The 13,844-nt window shown below is 45.2% G+C and overlaps 1 protein-coding gene across 1 annotated transcript in view; it reads left to right on the top strand.

The window, feature by feature from the left end:
• The window catches only part of nup205 (nucleoporin 205), a 78,858-nt gene that overhangs the window by 1,938 nt on the left and 63,076 nt on the right, over positions 1–13,844 (top strand). The window contains exons 2-6 of the mRNA XM_010777025.1: positions 2,847–2,926; positions 3,284–3,493; positions 3,588–3,825; positions 3,917–4,106; positions 4,235–4,355. Coding sequence (XP_010775327.1) covers positions 2,847–2,926; positions 3,284–3,493; positions 3,588–3,825; positions 3,917–4,106; positions 4,235–4,355 — 839 coding nt within the window. The remainder of the gene's footprint in view (positions 1–2,846; positions 2,927–3,283; positions 3,494–3,587; positions 3,826–3,916; positions 4,107–4,234; positions 4,356–13,844) is intronic.

Raw genomic sequence — 13,844 nt, 5'->3', positions numbered from 1 at the left:
GGGGGGGGGTGTGTGTGTGTATGTGTATGTGTATGTATGTGTATGTATGTGTATGTGTGTGTGTGTGTGTGTGTGCGTGTGTGTGTGTGTGTGTGTGTGTGTGTGTGTGTGTGCGTGCGTGTGTGTGTGTGTGTGTGTGTGTGTGTGTGTGTGTAAACAGTTTAACGATCAATTAAACACCAACAGGAACATATTGTAACTCTTGTTGCTTTTATATCACACATGTTATTAATAGCGCCTCACCTTGACACTCCTTATTATGAATTACAAACAGATATACCAGAGGAAACTTAACTCTGCACGTTAAAAAATATGAAGCAGCTTTAACAGTAAAATAAATGTTATTTAATCTAGTGAACTACAGTAGTACATCATTTGTTGGACTTACTTCTGAGCTATTCTGATGTTAAACTGAGTCACCCTTGACACCATTGAGATAATTATTTAATAAACTAGTGAACGCGTTTCAAGTCTTATCCCTAGTGTGTCTAATCATCAAAGCTTCTCTGTACTGCTAGTAGCTTTATTTAGACCATGATCGATATTAATCAATGTTGGATCAGGTAATCAAATGCCATTAAATATGACTTGATGACAACATTTTAATTTAATAAAAAGGGGGCTTTAAAAGGTGCAACTAGTAAAAATCCTTGACTTGTCCCACTATGGGAACATTTAAGGGAGTATTTACAAAAGAGTATACCATACATGAAACATCGAAATCCTTACTCGCGGTTGTTTAACTTTACAGTGGAGATGTAGATGTGTACTTCAGGGTGTGTTGGTACATCCTGACACTACTGGGTGTTTAAAATACTGCTGCACACACACTTTCTGCTCGTAGCATCATGCATTTAAAACCATATCACCCCAAACACGGCCTTGGCTTCTGGAACACACACGCGGCTCCGCTGAGGTTTTTATCGTCCCTGTTGTTTTCGTTTTTTCTCCCGCACAAGGACAAACAGCGTCTTCTGTCTCCATCACTGACACAATGCAGGCAATCACTCCACTGCACTTGACTCTGATGGGCTGGCTGTGACTAGACAGCGCCCCACACATCAAACCCAAGTGCTTTGATTACTAGTTACTCCGCCAGACAAGTGGGGCGTGTGGAGCTATGATTTGACAAAAAAAAGCACAGTTTAGGAGCGTTGTTGATGCAATAATCAGAAGTTGTCCGCTGATGACATAAGACGACAGATAGAACGATTCAAATGTATAATCAACCCTGTAAAACACACCATGTTCTCAAATGACCTTGTGTCACTCTCAGGATCATTTACTTCTTCAGAAATCTGATCATTTGATAAAGCAAGGGTACAAAAAACATTGTCTCAATTTGCTGGCAGGATAGTTTTAGAGAGGTTTGGATGCCGCTTTGTATCACTCAACAAACACCGTCAACAGCCATAGAAAATCAATTCCTGCCATGTTTTTGGAATAAAAGCGCTTTGAATCAGACTAAAAATGATATATGAACAAAGCCCTGATTGAACATGGAGGGATTTCTGCTGAGAGAGGAGGACAAGCTACTGCCTTTAACCCTCCTATTGTCTTCGTTCCCCCCCCCCCCTTACTTTGGTGTTCACGGTCAAATTTGACCGGTCCTGTTTTAACTGCTATTACATTAACACAAAAACCATTAATCCTCACCACATTTCATTTAACACCCTTTCAAACTGTACATATTGTATCAGACTACTGGTATACATGAACAACTGCAGTAAATATACAAAGAACAGACACTGAAGTGCCAGGTGTGATCCATGTGGGGGGATGGGCACGTAAGAGCAGGAAATGTGTCAAATTGTTCTGTGTGTGTGTATGTGTGCGTGCGTGCGTGCGTGCGTGCGTGCGTGCGTGCGTGTGTTGTATCTGATCCGGAAGGTTACTAATTCCTTTTCTTTATGGCGATCATTTTTGACCGGGAACACCATGGGTGTTACAAATTTGANGGTATACATGAAGAACTGCAGTAAATATACAAAGAACAGACACTGAACATGTATTGGTGCGCCAGGTGTGATCCATGAGGGGGGATGGGCACATAAGAGCGGGAAATGTGTCAAATTGTTCTTTTTGTGTGTGTGTGTGTGTGTGTGTGTGCGTGTGTGTGTGTGTGTGTGTGTGTGTGTGTGTGTGTGTGTGTGTGTGTGTGTGTGTGTGTGTTTTATCTGATCTGGATGGTTACTAATTCCTTTTCTTTATGGTGGTCATTTTTGAGCGGGAACACCATGGGTTTCACAAAGTTTACTAAATCATCCAAAATTCAATGAAAGTGGTGATCAGCAATTTTATATGTTCAAATGTCTACTGTGAAGGATATCATAAAGCCTTAATGCAATCGAATCTAAAACCAAAAAGTTAAGATTGATGAAAGTAGTGAATCGGTCAGATTTGACCAGAACACAACAGGAGGGTTAAGTTGATGAAGTTTAAACATAGTTTCTGAAAGGTCACGGGCCGTTTCTCAATGTCGAGTACACATGCTGCAGAGCAACTATTTCAAGTATACTACGTCATAGAGTGGCGCAGAATGCTGGACATTTAACATGCATTTAAACAGTGCTTCGGCGCCACTCGATGACGTAGTATACTGGAAATAGTTGCTCTGCAGCAGTTTTACTCGACTTTGAGAAACGGCCACGGTTTAATTTTCATATTGGGATAGAGCAGTGAGTCTTTGAGGCAATATTTTGGCTATTATACCAGACCAACACAAAACTTCAAATGTATTGTCAGCCAGTCATTTTATCTCAGTGATACCAGTATCTATCTTTTTTATTCTCTTGACTTCACAAAAATGCTTCATTCTGTTAAGGCATTGTTTTTCAGTTTTTCAGTTTTCTATCTTCATGTTCTCTTACCACAGATCCTTCAGACAGTGCGAGCCCCGGGACAGAGGCAGGCAGCTGGAATTGAGGTGAGTCTTTTGTGTTTGGCGAAGTTTAGATTATTCTCGGTCTCGCTTTACTTCAGGATATGGCTAATAAGATATACAAATAAATATATATAATAAGATGCTTCATTACATGGAATGATTTTTCAGCATCAACATTTGACTGATGCCTATTGGGCATATTTTTAAGATCCAAATATGCAAAATAATTTAGACTTGAATGGTGCAGGTTATTTAAAAAAAAAAGAAGTTTACTGCATAAAAGTTACAGTTCTTTTTAATCTCTCAAAGTAAAAACCTTCCTTTTTATTAAATGTTCATCCTTGAACAAGATGAACATTACTGTTGTACAATTGTTGATTGTCTTTGTTTGACTCTCAGGTGGAGCTGAATGAGATCGAGTCCAGCTGTGAGGAGTATCCTCTGACACGGGGCTTCTGTCACCTGATCAGCACATTGGTGGAGAGCAGCCTGCCTGTTAATTTAGGGGCGGGGCTACGCGCACCCGGCTTCCAACCATACCTGAACTTCTTGCGTGACTCTGTGTTCCTCCCCTTCCCCACCCGAGCATATCGCCATCCAGCTGAGAAGGTAAAGAGCTCACCCAGTCTCTTAACATGTGCATGCATGTATGCTCTTTGAACTACACATACTCACTTGTCTCTCCCTTGCTGTGGTCTCTCAGTGGGAGGTTGCTGACGCTGTGCTGGAGGTGTTCCACAAGCTGCTGCGGGACTACGAGCCCCAGCCCTCAGACTTTGTCCAGGAGATAGTGGAGCTACAGGGCGAGCAGCTCGCGGCCCACAAGCCCCCGGGCCACAGCCTCATGTTCCACCTGTTGAACGACTCGCCCACGCTGACGCTCTGCCTCAGCCTGCTGGAGGAGGGGGTGCGCCAGCTGGACACCTATGCACCCTTCCCTGGTGAGAGAACATATGCACTTGCTGGAGAACAAAAGGGAGTCTGCTTATGTGTCTGTGTGTACTGACAAGCTCTGCTCCTCTCCCCCGACAGGTAAGAAGCACTTGGAGTCGGCGGTGCTGCGCGTCCTGTGCCTGCTGGACTTGGCCCTGCAGAAGGAGGTGGTGTTCATGGACCTCCTCAGGGAGAGCCAGGCCTCCATGCTGGTCTCCCCCTTGGAGCAGCTTCTCCAGGGGGTCAGCCCTCAAACACGAAGGGCCGATCACATAGTCAATATTGGCAGGTAAAAATGGGCACCCAGGTTTTAATGCAAACTGTGGAATGATACCCATTGCTGGGATGGTCTGTTCTTGTGTGTTCATGTATCGGACCTTCACATTATTAATGGTGGTCTATATTTGTCCCTCGCAGGTATCTGTACCACAGCAGCTCCAACCCAGAGGCTTCCTTCCAGAGTGCCAAGATCCTGCGTCGTATCGCCAACTACCCCAACATTCAGAACAGGCTGGTGGGAGATTTCACACATGACCAGGTATGTCCAAAATAAAAAGCGTTGTATAACTCAGTTTAAGAATATTTCACAAAATAATGAGCAGTATACCAAAAATGACATTGGTAATAACTAATGCTGTCAAAATTATCGCGTTAACGGCGGTAATTAATTTTTTGAATTAATTGCGTTAAAATATTTAATGCATTTAACGCATGCGCAGAATGGCCCGCCCCATACATCCCATCAGTGGCAGCGCCAGGGTATGGCTGGGGTAGGCTACACCCATACCAAGAAATGGATTAAACTGAAATAAGTGTCCGTATAATCGGTGGGTATATGTTATAAATTTATGTAAAATAAGTATGAGACCTAGTTTAAATCTTATACGGAATCCAGATTATATAATTTGTGTGGGTATAAGTGTTCTCGAGAGAACCTGGGAACGCTTACTCGGAAAATTCACAGGTGTTTTCACTAAAAGAAAACTCCGTTACAATGCGTTGTAATATTTTGGAGAAAAAAGTCTTATACGCGTCTAAATGTACTATTGTCGAGTGACTGTTGTCTTCACTGAAGCTCCATAGACTTACGACCAGACACGCGTTTTCCCAATTCCAGACGTGTTACGATCGCTTAGAAAATATTTTACAGTATACTTATTCATGTATTCTAACGGAGAATGCAGACTCGGGTTTGTGTCTAGCTCTAGGATTATGTTGACCGTAGGTCCGTAGCCCCTCAGGGAACCCCATCCACCCTCATGTCACGTTGTCCATCATGAGGTCCACCGCGGGTGTCATGTTTGTTTCGTGCAGGCTATTGTAGGACATCTCCCCGTCCAATTCGTAAAGTGTCTTTGGTACCTCACCGAAAGGATGTTTATGTGTTTTCGAGGTCCCTGACTTTAGGACCCGTTTCCTATGTCCTGTTGTCGGTCGTCGAACCGAGACACAAAACTAGTCTGACCTGGTTCAGAGAGAACGGTCGTCCGAGGAGACGTGACTCCTCTGTAGAAGAGGTGCGGAGGCCCCGGGCTGTGGTCCGGGACCGTGTTGATGTCTCTTCTACAGACACCAATCTTGCACGTTCTGTCACCAGTAACGACCTTCGTGTCGTACAAGTAATTAAGTGTGGAGAAAAATGACATGGGTAAATAGGTTCACTTGGTCGACAAGTCGTCACACAACTCACACTCGGCACTCAGTCACATAAAGGGAGTAATGGAGGAACTCGAGCAGTCCTCTCGACCAGGTCACGGAACGTCGAACGGGTCCGAAACAGACACTGAGACCCACCTGGCCTCTTTAGGCGTCGCGACAAGCAAGTCGTCCAGGTACTGGTCTGGGGTCGACCCCCGGGCCCTTATGCGGTAACTACCGTCCCGCCTACTCTTAGACACTTGTTTTACGGTGTCAAGTGCAAAGATTATGAAACCAAATTATTATTTTTCCCCAGGGGGAGAACCAACATTTTCGACTTTTACGGACTATTCTAAGACCTAAGGATCTAAGTAGGACCGTCGACAGGAACTGTGACTTTGAATACTGTTACCTAGCCTGACTAGAGGTGAATTATCGGGCAGTCTTCTCAGACGGAACTTTTGTCTCAGTCTGAGGGAGGTGACCGAAAGAACATTACTAGTGACTGGACGCGCCGGGGGCCGGGCCGGGCGACCGAGGCGACGGACTGCCCGCCTTCTCCGTCTACGACTTGACTCGGACGCGGCTCGAGCGTCGTCGCGCAGGCGCTCTGAGGTACTACAATCGTGTGTGGATCTGTCTCCTGTCGCTCCAGTCAGGTGTTGCGTCATGACTACTTTTAGTACGTGATTCGTATGTTGTTTGTTGCACAGGTTAACACCAAATAGATAGGGACAAACGACAACCTTATACACTTTCCTTTCAACCAATGAAGACCTCGCTACGTTTGTGTAAAGTTCCCTCCTTCGAGTAAATATCACGACAAAATTAAGTATGGAACAACGTACCGGTTGAAGGTAGAGGAGAGCGGAAAGACGGCTCAGTCGTCCGCGTCCTAGAGGCCGGACTGAAGTCATTGAGAGAGGGAGTAGTCGACCGGACGGTCTGCCCGGTTCGTCCCTGTCTGTCTCTAGCGACTGCTTTCTTCTATTGGTGTAATTGAACTTGTATGGATGTAACACTAGCCACATAATGGTCCCTATCGGTTGTATTCTTTGCAGATATGAGTAGGATTTGTTGTTTTCGTCCACAGAGTGGACCTTAGAAACTAACTGGACCTGAGGTACTCTCGGCGTGGACAACTGGAGTGGGGACGGACTGAGCCTCCCGGGGACCCTCTGTTCGTCCTGCAGTTGATTGTGACAAGTAACGGACCACACAAATAAGCGTGTTACCTTTATCTATCTACCGTTTCACTTACTTTTTTCTCAGCTACCTCACAAATAATAAAATGTGACCCGTCTCCGACAGAATGACTATCTAACGGTCAGTCGTCCCTCTCGAGGACGTTCGAGGGTTATGACTCGAAGGCCTGTCGCGTGTCCCTGACGTACCACAGCTCAGCGATAGTGGTGACGGGATGTGGTGTCTCTCGTTGCAATGAAGTTTCACGTCAGTGTGTAGAAGAGTGAGTGTGGTCCCAGAGTAACAAACGTCTCAACAAGTCGCAGAGAGTCCGAAAGCCGCAATAAAAAATTTTGAGAGTAACAAACACACGCCGACACACAGCCACCTGCCCCCTAGATCTGGAGGTCCAGCATTCCAGAGGCGTTCCAGGTCCCGACCCCTACTTCGGACTCCCCAGGAGTGGTGGGACGTCTCGTGGGTCCGCTTGTCTGTCTGCATACCGAAACTATATGTGTTGACTCTAGTCTGTAATACTCTTGTCTCTCTTTCCTTGTAATTTCAATAAATTTACGGTGACGCTTTTCGTTGTTTCATTTCCACTGACACCGACGCTCCTCACGACCAGCAAGAAAGTTGGTCTTCCAACTACCCAAGGCTAGGGTCGGTATCAGATATACAGACATACTTACCACGCTTCCCACTTACTGGACATCATACAGGTTCGCGAAACACTCCCCAGATGTCTGACCTATTTCACGATATATCAGTCAGTAAATTGGCAATGAATTTTACAAGGATTTTCTTCTTATAGACGACTGATCCCCCTCCCCATAGCAATTCCAAAATTTCCGATATGAGAAAATAGCCTATGGGCTAATAGGCTAGGCCAGTAAGAAAATTGCCATGAGGAATAGCCAAAAAACCTCTTTTTTTTTTTCCAAATGGATTGATTCTTTACACTTTGTTTTGATAGGAAGCGAAAAATAATGTTATTATCGTATTATAAAGTGTAGTTTTCTTTGTTGCAAAATTGGTTTGAGCATAATTTATTAGACTACTGCTTGACATTTCGTCTTGAATTGATTTTTTTATTGAGTCAATGGAGATTAGAATTGTACAAACATATGTACATAAATCAATGAGGCCACGAACGACGAATCGTATGTATTGTGGACTGGCACCTTTGCAATAGCACCAGACCCGATGTCTCGATCGTCTTTCTGTCAGGTTGCCACGTAAAGTAGGCAGCTACTCCGACGTGAGAAACGATTTAGAAATTCTGTGTTAACGAGACAATGGCAGGACTTGTAACGATTTGAGAATAACGCGACAACCTATTGGCTCTAACAGGTGTAGCTGCTCTGCCCAATTTCAATTGGTGTGAAGGCGTCGCGAAAAGGAGGCTGTAGAGGAGACACACACACACACACGACACACTACACACACACAACACACAACACACACACACAACAAACCACACACGGCACGCACACGCACCACGCACACACACACACACCACACCACACACACACACACACACACCACACACACACACACACACACACACACACGCATCACACACACACACACACACACACACACAACGACGCACTCGTCGGCCACCACACTTTGATCGGGGCGGGGAGCGTGTGTCTGCCCTTTCTCTTAGCTATATGATTTTTATTAGTAACTGCGTAAAACGTCAGAAAAACGTCAATTCTTGGTGCCTCACCTGCTGTGATTTTGACGTTATATTAAAACACTCGTACTGTGTGACTGTAACAAAATGTACAGGGTCTATGGCCTATTTTCTTGCGATTGCAGCCTCGAATCGCCATGGCTGCCAGAAATTATTAAGGTCAGAGCCCCGGGCAAATGCATGGCCTGAGCCATTGGGGTAGGGATTAACGACCTGACTGACAAAAAATGAACCTTCTCAAAGTAACACAACAAAATGACTCCTTTATCATAAACCATGAGATATGTGAATAAACCACACTTAGTCAAGTTTGGGTTATTGTTGTAAATTTGAGAAGAAAGGAAGGTGTACGTATGGACACACGGGTGAGCGAGCAGTCCGTGGTACAGTTTGTGGACTGTGAGCTAGGTCGAACACGGTGGTCCGAGCGTCGCCGTCGTCGAGTGTCGCGGGACTGGCGCAGAATCGGTGCGCCCAGTCCTCTCGGACTCTTGTGTGTGCTCTCAGATGCGAAGTATTTGGACCGACTATACTAGATAAACACGAACTTACTAGGTAAACAAACTTTTGTCACGTTTGTCATCACAGACGTGTACAGAGCTTGGTAGAACGAGGCATCCTACATTCACCAACTCCTCCCCCCGACTCCGCAACTGTTCCCAGACGTCCCGGTGCAGGCAGGACGGAGTCCGAGAGGTGGTCGCTCGCGTCCATCGGCGGACAACGTTGCATTGCTGGCTCGGTACCAAGACTGGGCCAGGATACCTCGTCCTAGGCCAAGGGTCGTGGCGGGTCTCGGTTGTAGACTGTCCGCTATTTATTTTTCCGTCTCTCATTCTGTGTTCGGGCTCACATCCGTCCGTTTCTTTACACCTATTTAGGACGTTAAATGTCGTCTTTTCGTTTCACTCTCGCCTACTTTCTACTTATTTTTTTAACCTGATACGTTTATTTTCTCCGCTTGCGTGCTACTTTTTATTCCTTCCGTCGTTTATTTTCATTCACTCACAATTGTTTTTTATTTATTTAGTTTTTCTACTTATTCGAAGGTCATTTATAAGTCTCCATAAAGACTCGATGAATCTTGACCTAAAGTTAGGGAATAAAATTCGGCGAGTCATCTAGAAATTATTCGAAATTTCAAGTGACTTAGGGTTTCACGACTTTACCGGCTCACTCGTACAAAGGAGGGACATTACCGAGAATGGGACGGACTAAAGGTACGGCAGTGTCGCAGGGTCGGGCTGTGTGTGGCGAGGTAGTCTCTTAGCACGGTATCCGAGAGCTATTATCGCTCTAAGAGAGAGACGTCAAACCTCTTTGCGCAGGAGCCCCCCGTCACTCTGCGAGGGTGTACGCGGAAGGGGCGACATCCCTCCCTCTCGTCTTTTGTAGTATGTAACTATATGTACAGGAAACTGTATTGTTGTCTATTTTTCTACATAGACATTTTTTTGCAGGTTTGAGTTAAAGTATTGTCCTTAGATAGTCTGTTATTAGTGCAATACCTTTATTGTTTCTTGTGGCATAGTCTGAACTTATTTCGAAAACTAGGGGATTTATAAAAGGGTCTGTCAGACACATTACAAACGACACACATGGACAGACGTCTCACAGACCAAGCGTCCAACAGACCCGCTAAACTTCCATCATGTCGTTCCTCGGGTATGTCCACTCGTGCGTCCGCGACCATAGGAGGAGGACTTCACAATTTCGTTATATATTTTCATAGTGGATCGTTGTATAGGGTGCACTGTACCAACCTAAATACAGTAGTGATTTGGTCATGTTTCCTACTTCAGGTCGTCGAACGCCTCTTGTCTACGTCCCGCCTCAACCGCATATGCCCCCCCCCCCCCCACTCACGCTTCGGTCTCCTCTGAAGATTAGGGCGGGGGACGACGACGAGCCCTTCCTGAACTAACGACTCCACTCGACAGTCTCACTTCTGCACGGGCGTCCGTGTTACCCGTAGTTCAAGAGGACGACGTAGGAGTTATTGTGTGACCTGTTAAGTTTCGTGGTAAAGAGTAAATCAAGACATTCTCAAAAGACCACTAACGGATACATTCGGTAAATTGAACTAACGTTATTTGTGACTATAAGACTTATTTAGGTACCCTGTGGGAACTCATACAAGCGAAATTTTAGAGGGGGTTGTTATATTGTAGTTAGAGGTATCGAACGTGAGTAGAAGATACACGTTTGCCGGAGTGACTGGAACAGTACGGTCCAGAGTACGTCGTCCAGGAGACTACTACCCCTTCGCGGACAAGCAGTCGTCCCTACCCAGTCCCCCGTCCGCAGTCGTCGCAGAGGTCGGCCGAGGAGGTGCTGGACGTCACGCAAAGCGAAACGTGAGTGTGAGACCGCCGCGCCAACGCGAGGTGGTGGCGACGTCCTACCATCAAGTGGAGGGATCTTTCGTGTTGGTGTCGTAACCAGTTTTTCCCGGTAAAATTGTAAATGTAAATTTGGGTCCGTAATACAAAACCCATTAGGCTGGGGTTTGTTTAAACGACGGACTAATGTGTTAGTATTCAGTAGAGTAAATCTACTAGTAATTGTGCCGGAGACAGGTGTAACCGACGGTAAGGGACGTCACGTAGGTGGAGACGGTGTTCGTGAGATACTTCGTTGCTCTTTATTATTGTATTAAGTGACTAATCTACTTCTAGTTTGTGTTTTCAATCACATACTTTTGTACTTTTAATGCACAACTGGAACTTGAGTGGACTGCAACGTGTGCCACCACCAGGGACGAAGCAATGCACGAGCGTCAATCTCTAGTGGACGAGATAGACTCACGCGAGTTTCTTCAGTCGACGTCCTTCGAGTCCGTATAGGACTGACTTCAGCTACCCAGGTCGTGCGAGTCGTTGAAGGACGCATGACTACGTAGGTTTGTCCCTGTCCTCCTCTCATTTCTCCAGTCTTAGACTATATATTATAATCTTACTGCCTAAGGGATTCTCGGAAATTACTGTCAAACTAATGTTAGAGTTTTGTCCAGGTTCGACCATTTCACAGGAATCTCACCAACTGACGTAAAGATATATCTTACAAATTTACACTAAGGTTTCTCCGTGTTTGGAAATCTTTGTCACAGGCTTTACGCCTTCGGTGTCTGACTAGACCAAATGAAGAAGGTATAGGACTAAGAGGTAGTCGATATTTCAATTCATTGCCTACAAGAATACAAGTACGTAAACCCCTCGAGCACTGTCCTTGACTTTTTGACTCGACTAAACTTCTGCCTATGGACACGCGACTCACCCGACCAGCACGCGGTTGTCGTCGACTGCTCCGCAACGCACCTCGCGCCACGCAAGTCGCTCCCAGTGAGAGTCGAGCTTACCGGTCGACAAAAGACTCGCGTGCTGATAGACCCTGTGCTCGCCGCTAGACTAATGGACTCCTGTCGTCTTCCCATCGTTAACTACGTACTTTTTATTTCCTGTAGACAAAGTAAGTTGTCTGTAGGACGCACAGTGTACAGGACGAGAAACAAAGTAGAAACATAATTAGTGTAGAGACTAGGGGCAAAACTATATAAATCATCAGTCATCTCTTACTAGATGAGTGACCCGTCCTAGCTTCCCTTCCACGACGTCAACTTCTCTTGTCTTCAGACGACCGAGGAGTCTATCGCGTACACCCAGGTCTACACAGCTCCCGTCCGTGTGTTCGACATCTAGTGGACTCTCTCCTTTTGTTTTGTGTCCCATTTTTTTTTGATTTTATTTAGTCGAGGTGTCTGTATGGTACATATGTAAGTGGATTGCCCATCTGTGTAATCTCTGTTCCACAGGAAAAATTGTTGATCTCCTCACATCACATGGAGCCATCGTCTCGAGGTCGGTACCACTCCCCGGGACGACTCACTCGTGTCCAGGACTAGGAAGGAGACACGGAGAGACCGGTCGTCCTGAGTCCTGACCGCACGTCCGTCGACGCACCTGTGGGGTTATGTGGACATTGCGGTGTTTACGTTTCCAGTTGAAAGTAGAAGGGTGTAGTTGTAGACCGATTATAGGGTAGGTTGTGACTTGTCCGGTAGTCGACCGGGGCCAGGACTCCAACACCTCCTGTGTCGAAGAACTGAAGTTATAGGTCTTCACATGTCCCGGTCCAAACCACAGAAAGTCTAGGTTCCTCGCACTACTCGTCCAAGTCGTATACCTACGACACAAAGTACAGCCAAGGACCGCTGGAAGGACACACGCAGTCGAAGAGCCTCCCAATCTCCCATCCTTCTTCCACTCAAAGACTCACACATCGAGAGTGTCATAGTTCTGTCCTCGAAATTGGATTACGTCTTCTCAGAAAAGATAATGTAAATTTGAAGAAAAAAGAGTCTGAGTGGGTAGGCAGGCAACGAGTACAAGGGCAGGGAGCCGGAGAAGTAAACAGCTCTGTGAGGTGTTTCGGCCGGTAATCGAAAAGTGCAGTGTCGCGACTCCCTGTCCTTGTTTTTCTCAATAGTAGAGAAGGTAAGTATTTTGTTGTGAAGTGTTGTACTTGTCGTATCTTTGTGGCAGGCAACTTAATCTGTCATTTTGGTTTGGTGTGTTGTTTTTTGTGGTTTTTCTCGAAATAAGGGTTTAAATAAATCCTGTCGTATTGTATAAAATTACATCTATAATATGTCAGTCAATAGAATTGTGACCTTACTTACATTGGTTATCGAAAATATCTTTTAGTCCGATATCCTAGATTAAATTTATTAGATTGTTTATATATGTTGATCTCATTCTTATCACAATAATGATCCCGACAGTTTGCTAATGTTAAAAATTAGTCCTAATTAGGTGGTCGAATTTTTTAATTAATTAGTACTAATTAGTGGTAAGCCTACAGGTTTTATACGGTAAGAAATACATATAACAACACCCTTACCTTTCTATTTTACTTTCTTCCGTCTATATAGGTAAATTGTATTTCATAAAATACAAATAATATTGTACAAAGACACACACAGTTTTTACCTTTCTGTCGGGGTGTGTGGATAGTTGAGTAGTTTGGCACCCCAGAATAAAGTAATGCACAACTCAAGATAAGTTGTGTTCCCCCCCCAACACCCCCGTCTGGCTGAGACAGCAGGCCACCTAGATTGGCGAAGACCTTTTCGAAGTGTTCATGCAGCCATGCGTTTACGCGAAACACTGTGTTCACTGCCATGCGTAAAGTCAATGCGTGTATTGGACGCATGGTCAATCACGTGGTTGGGGACATGGATGTCGTTTTCATAAGAGGCAGCCCTGAAGGACGTTGTGTTGTGGTGCCGGCAATAGAACTAAGACTAACCGGTCTTCTGTAATAGTTTCTACAAGATAAACTCTTCTGCTAGTGATGCACTGTTTTCAAAAGTTTTGGCAAAGACCAGAAGCCATAAAGGTCTGTTCACCGATGACTTTAGTTAGAATGATTGACGACCAGACGCGTTAAGAGCCGCGCTCAACCGCCTGAAATAAAGCGAATGAAATTGTAGTAAAAAGTACT

Source organism: Notothenia coriiceps, unplaced genomic scaffold (assembly GCF_000735185.1).
Source record: "Notothenia coriiceps isolate Sejong01 unplaced genomic scaffold, NC01 NC01_scaffold00000339, whole genome shotgun sequence".
NCBI lineage: Eukaryota > Metazoa > Chordata > Actinopteri > Perciformes > Nototheniidae > Notothenia > Notothenia coriiceps.
The sequence above is the reverse complement of the archived record's forward strand: the minus strand, read 5'-3'. Positions and strand labels throughout refer to the sequence as shown.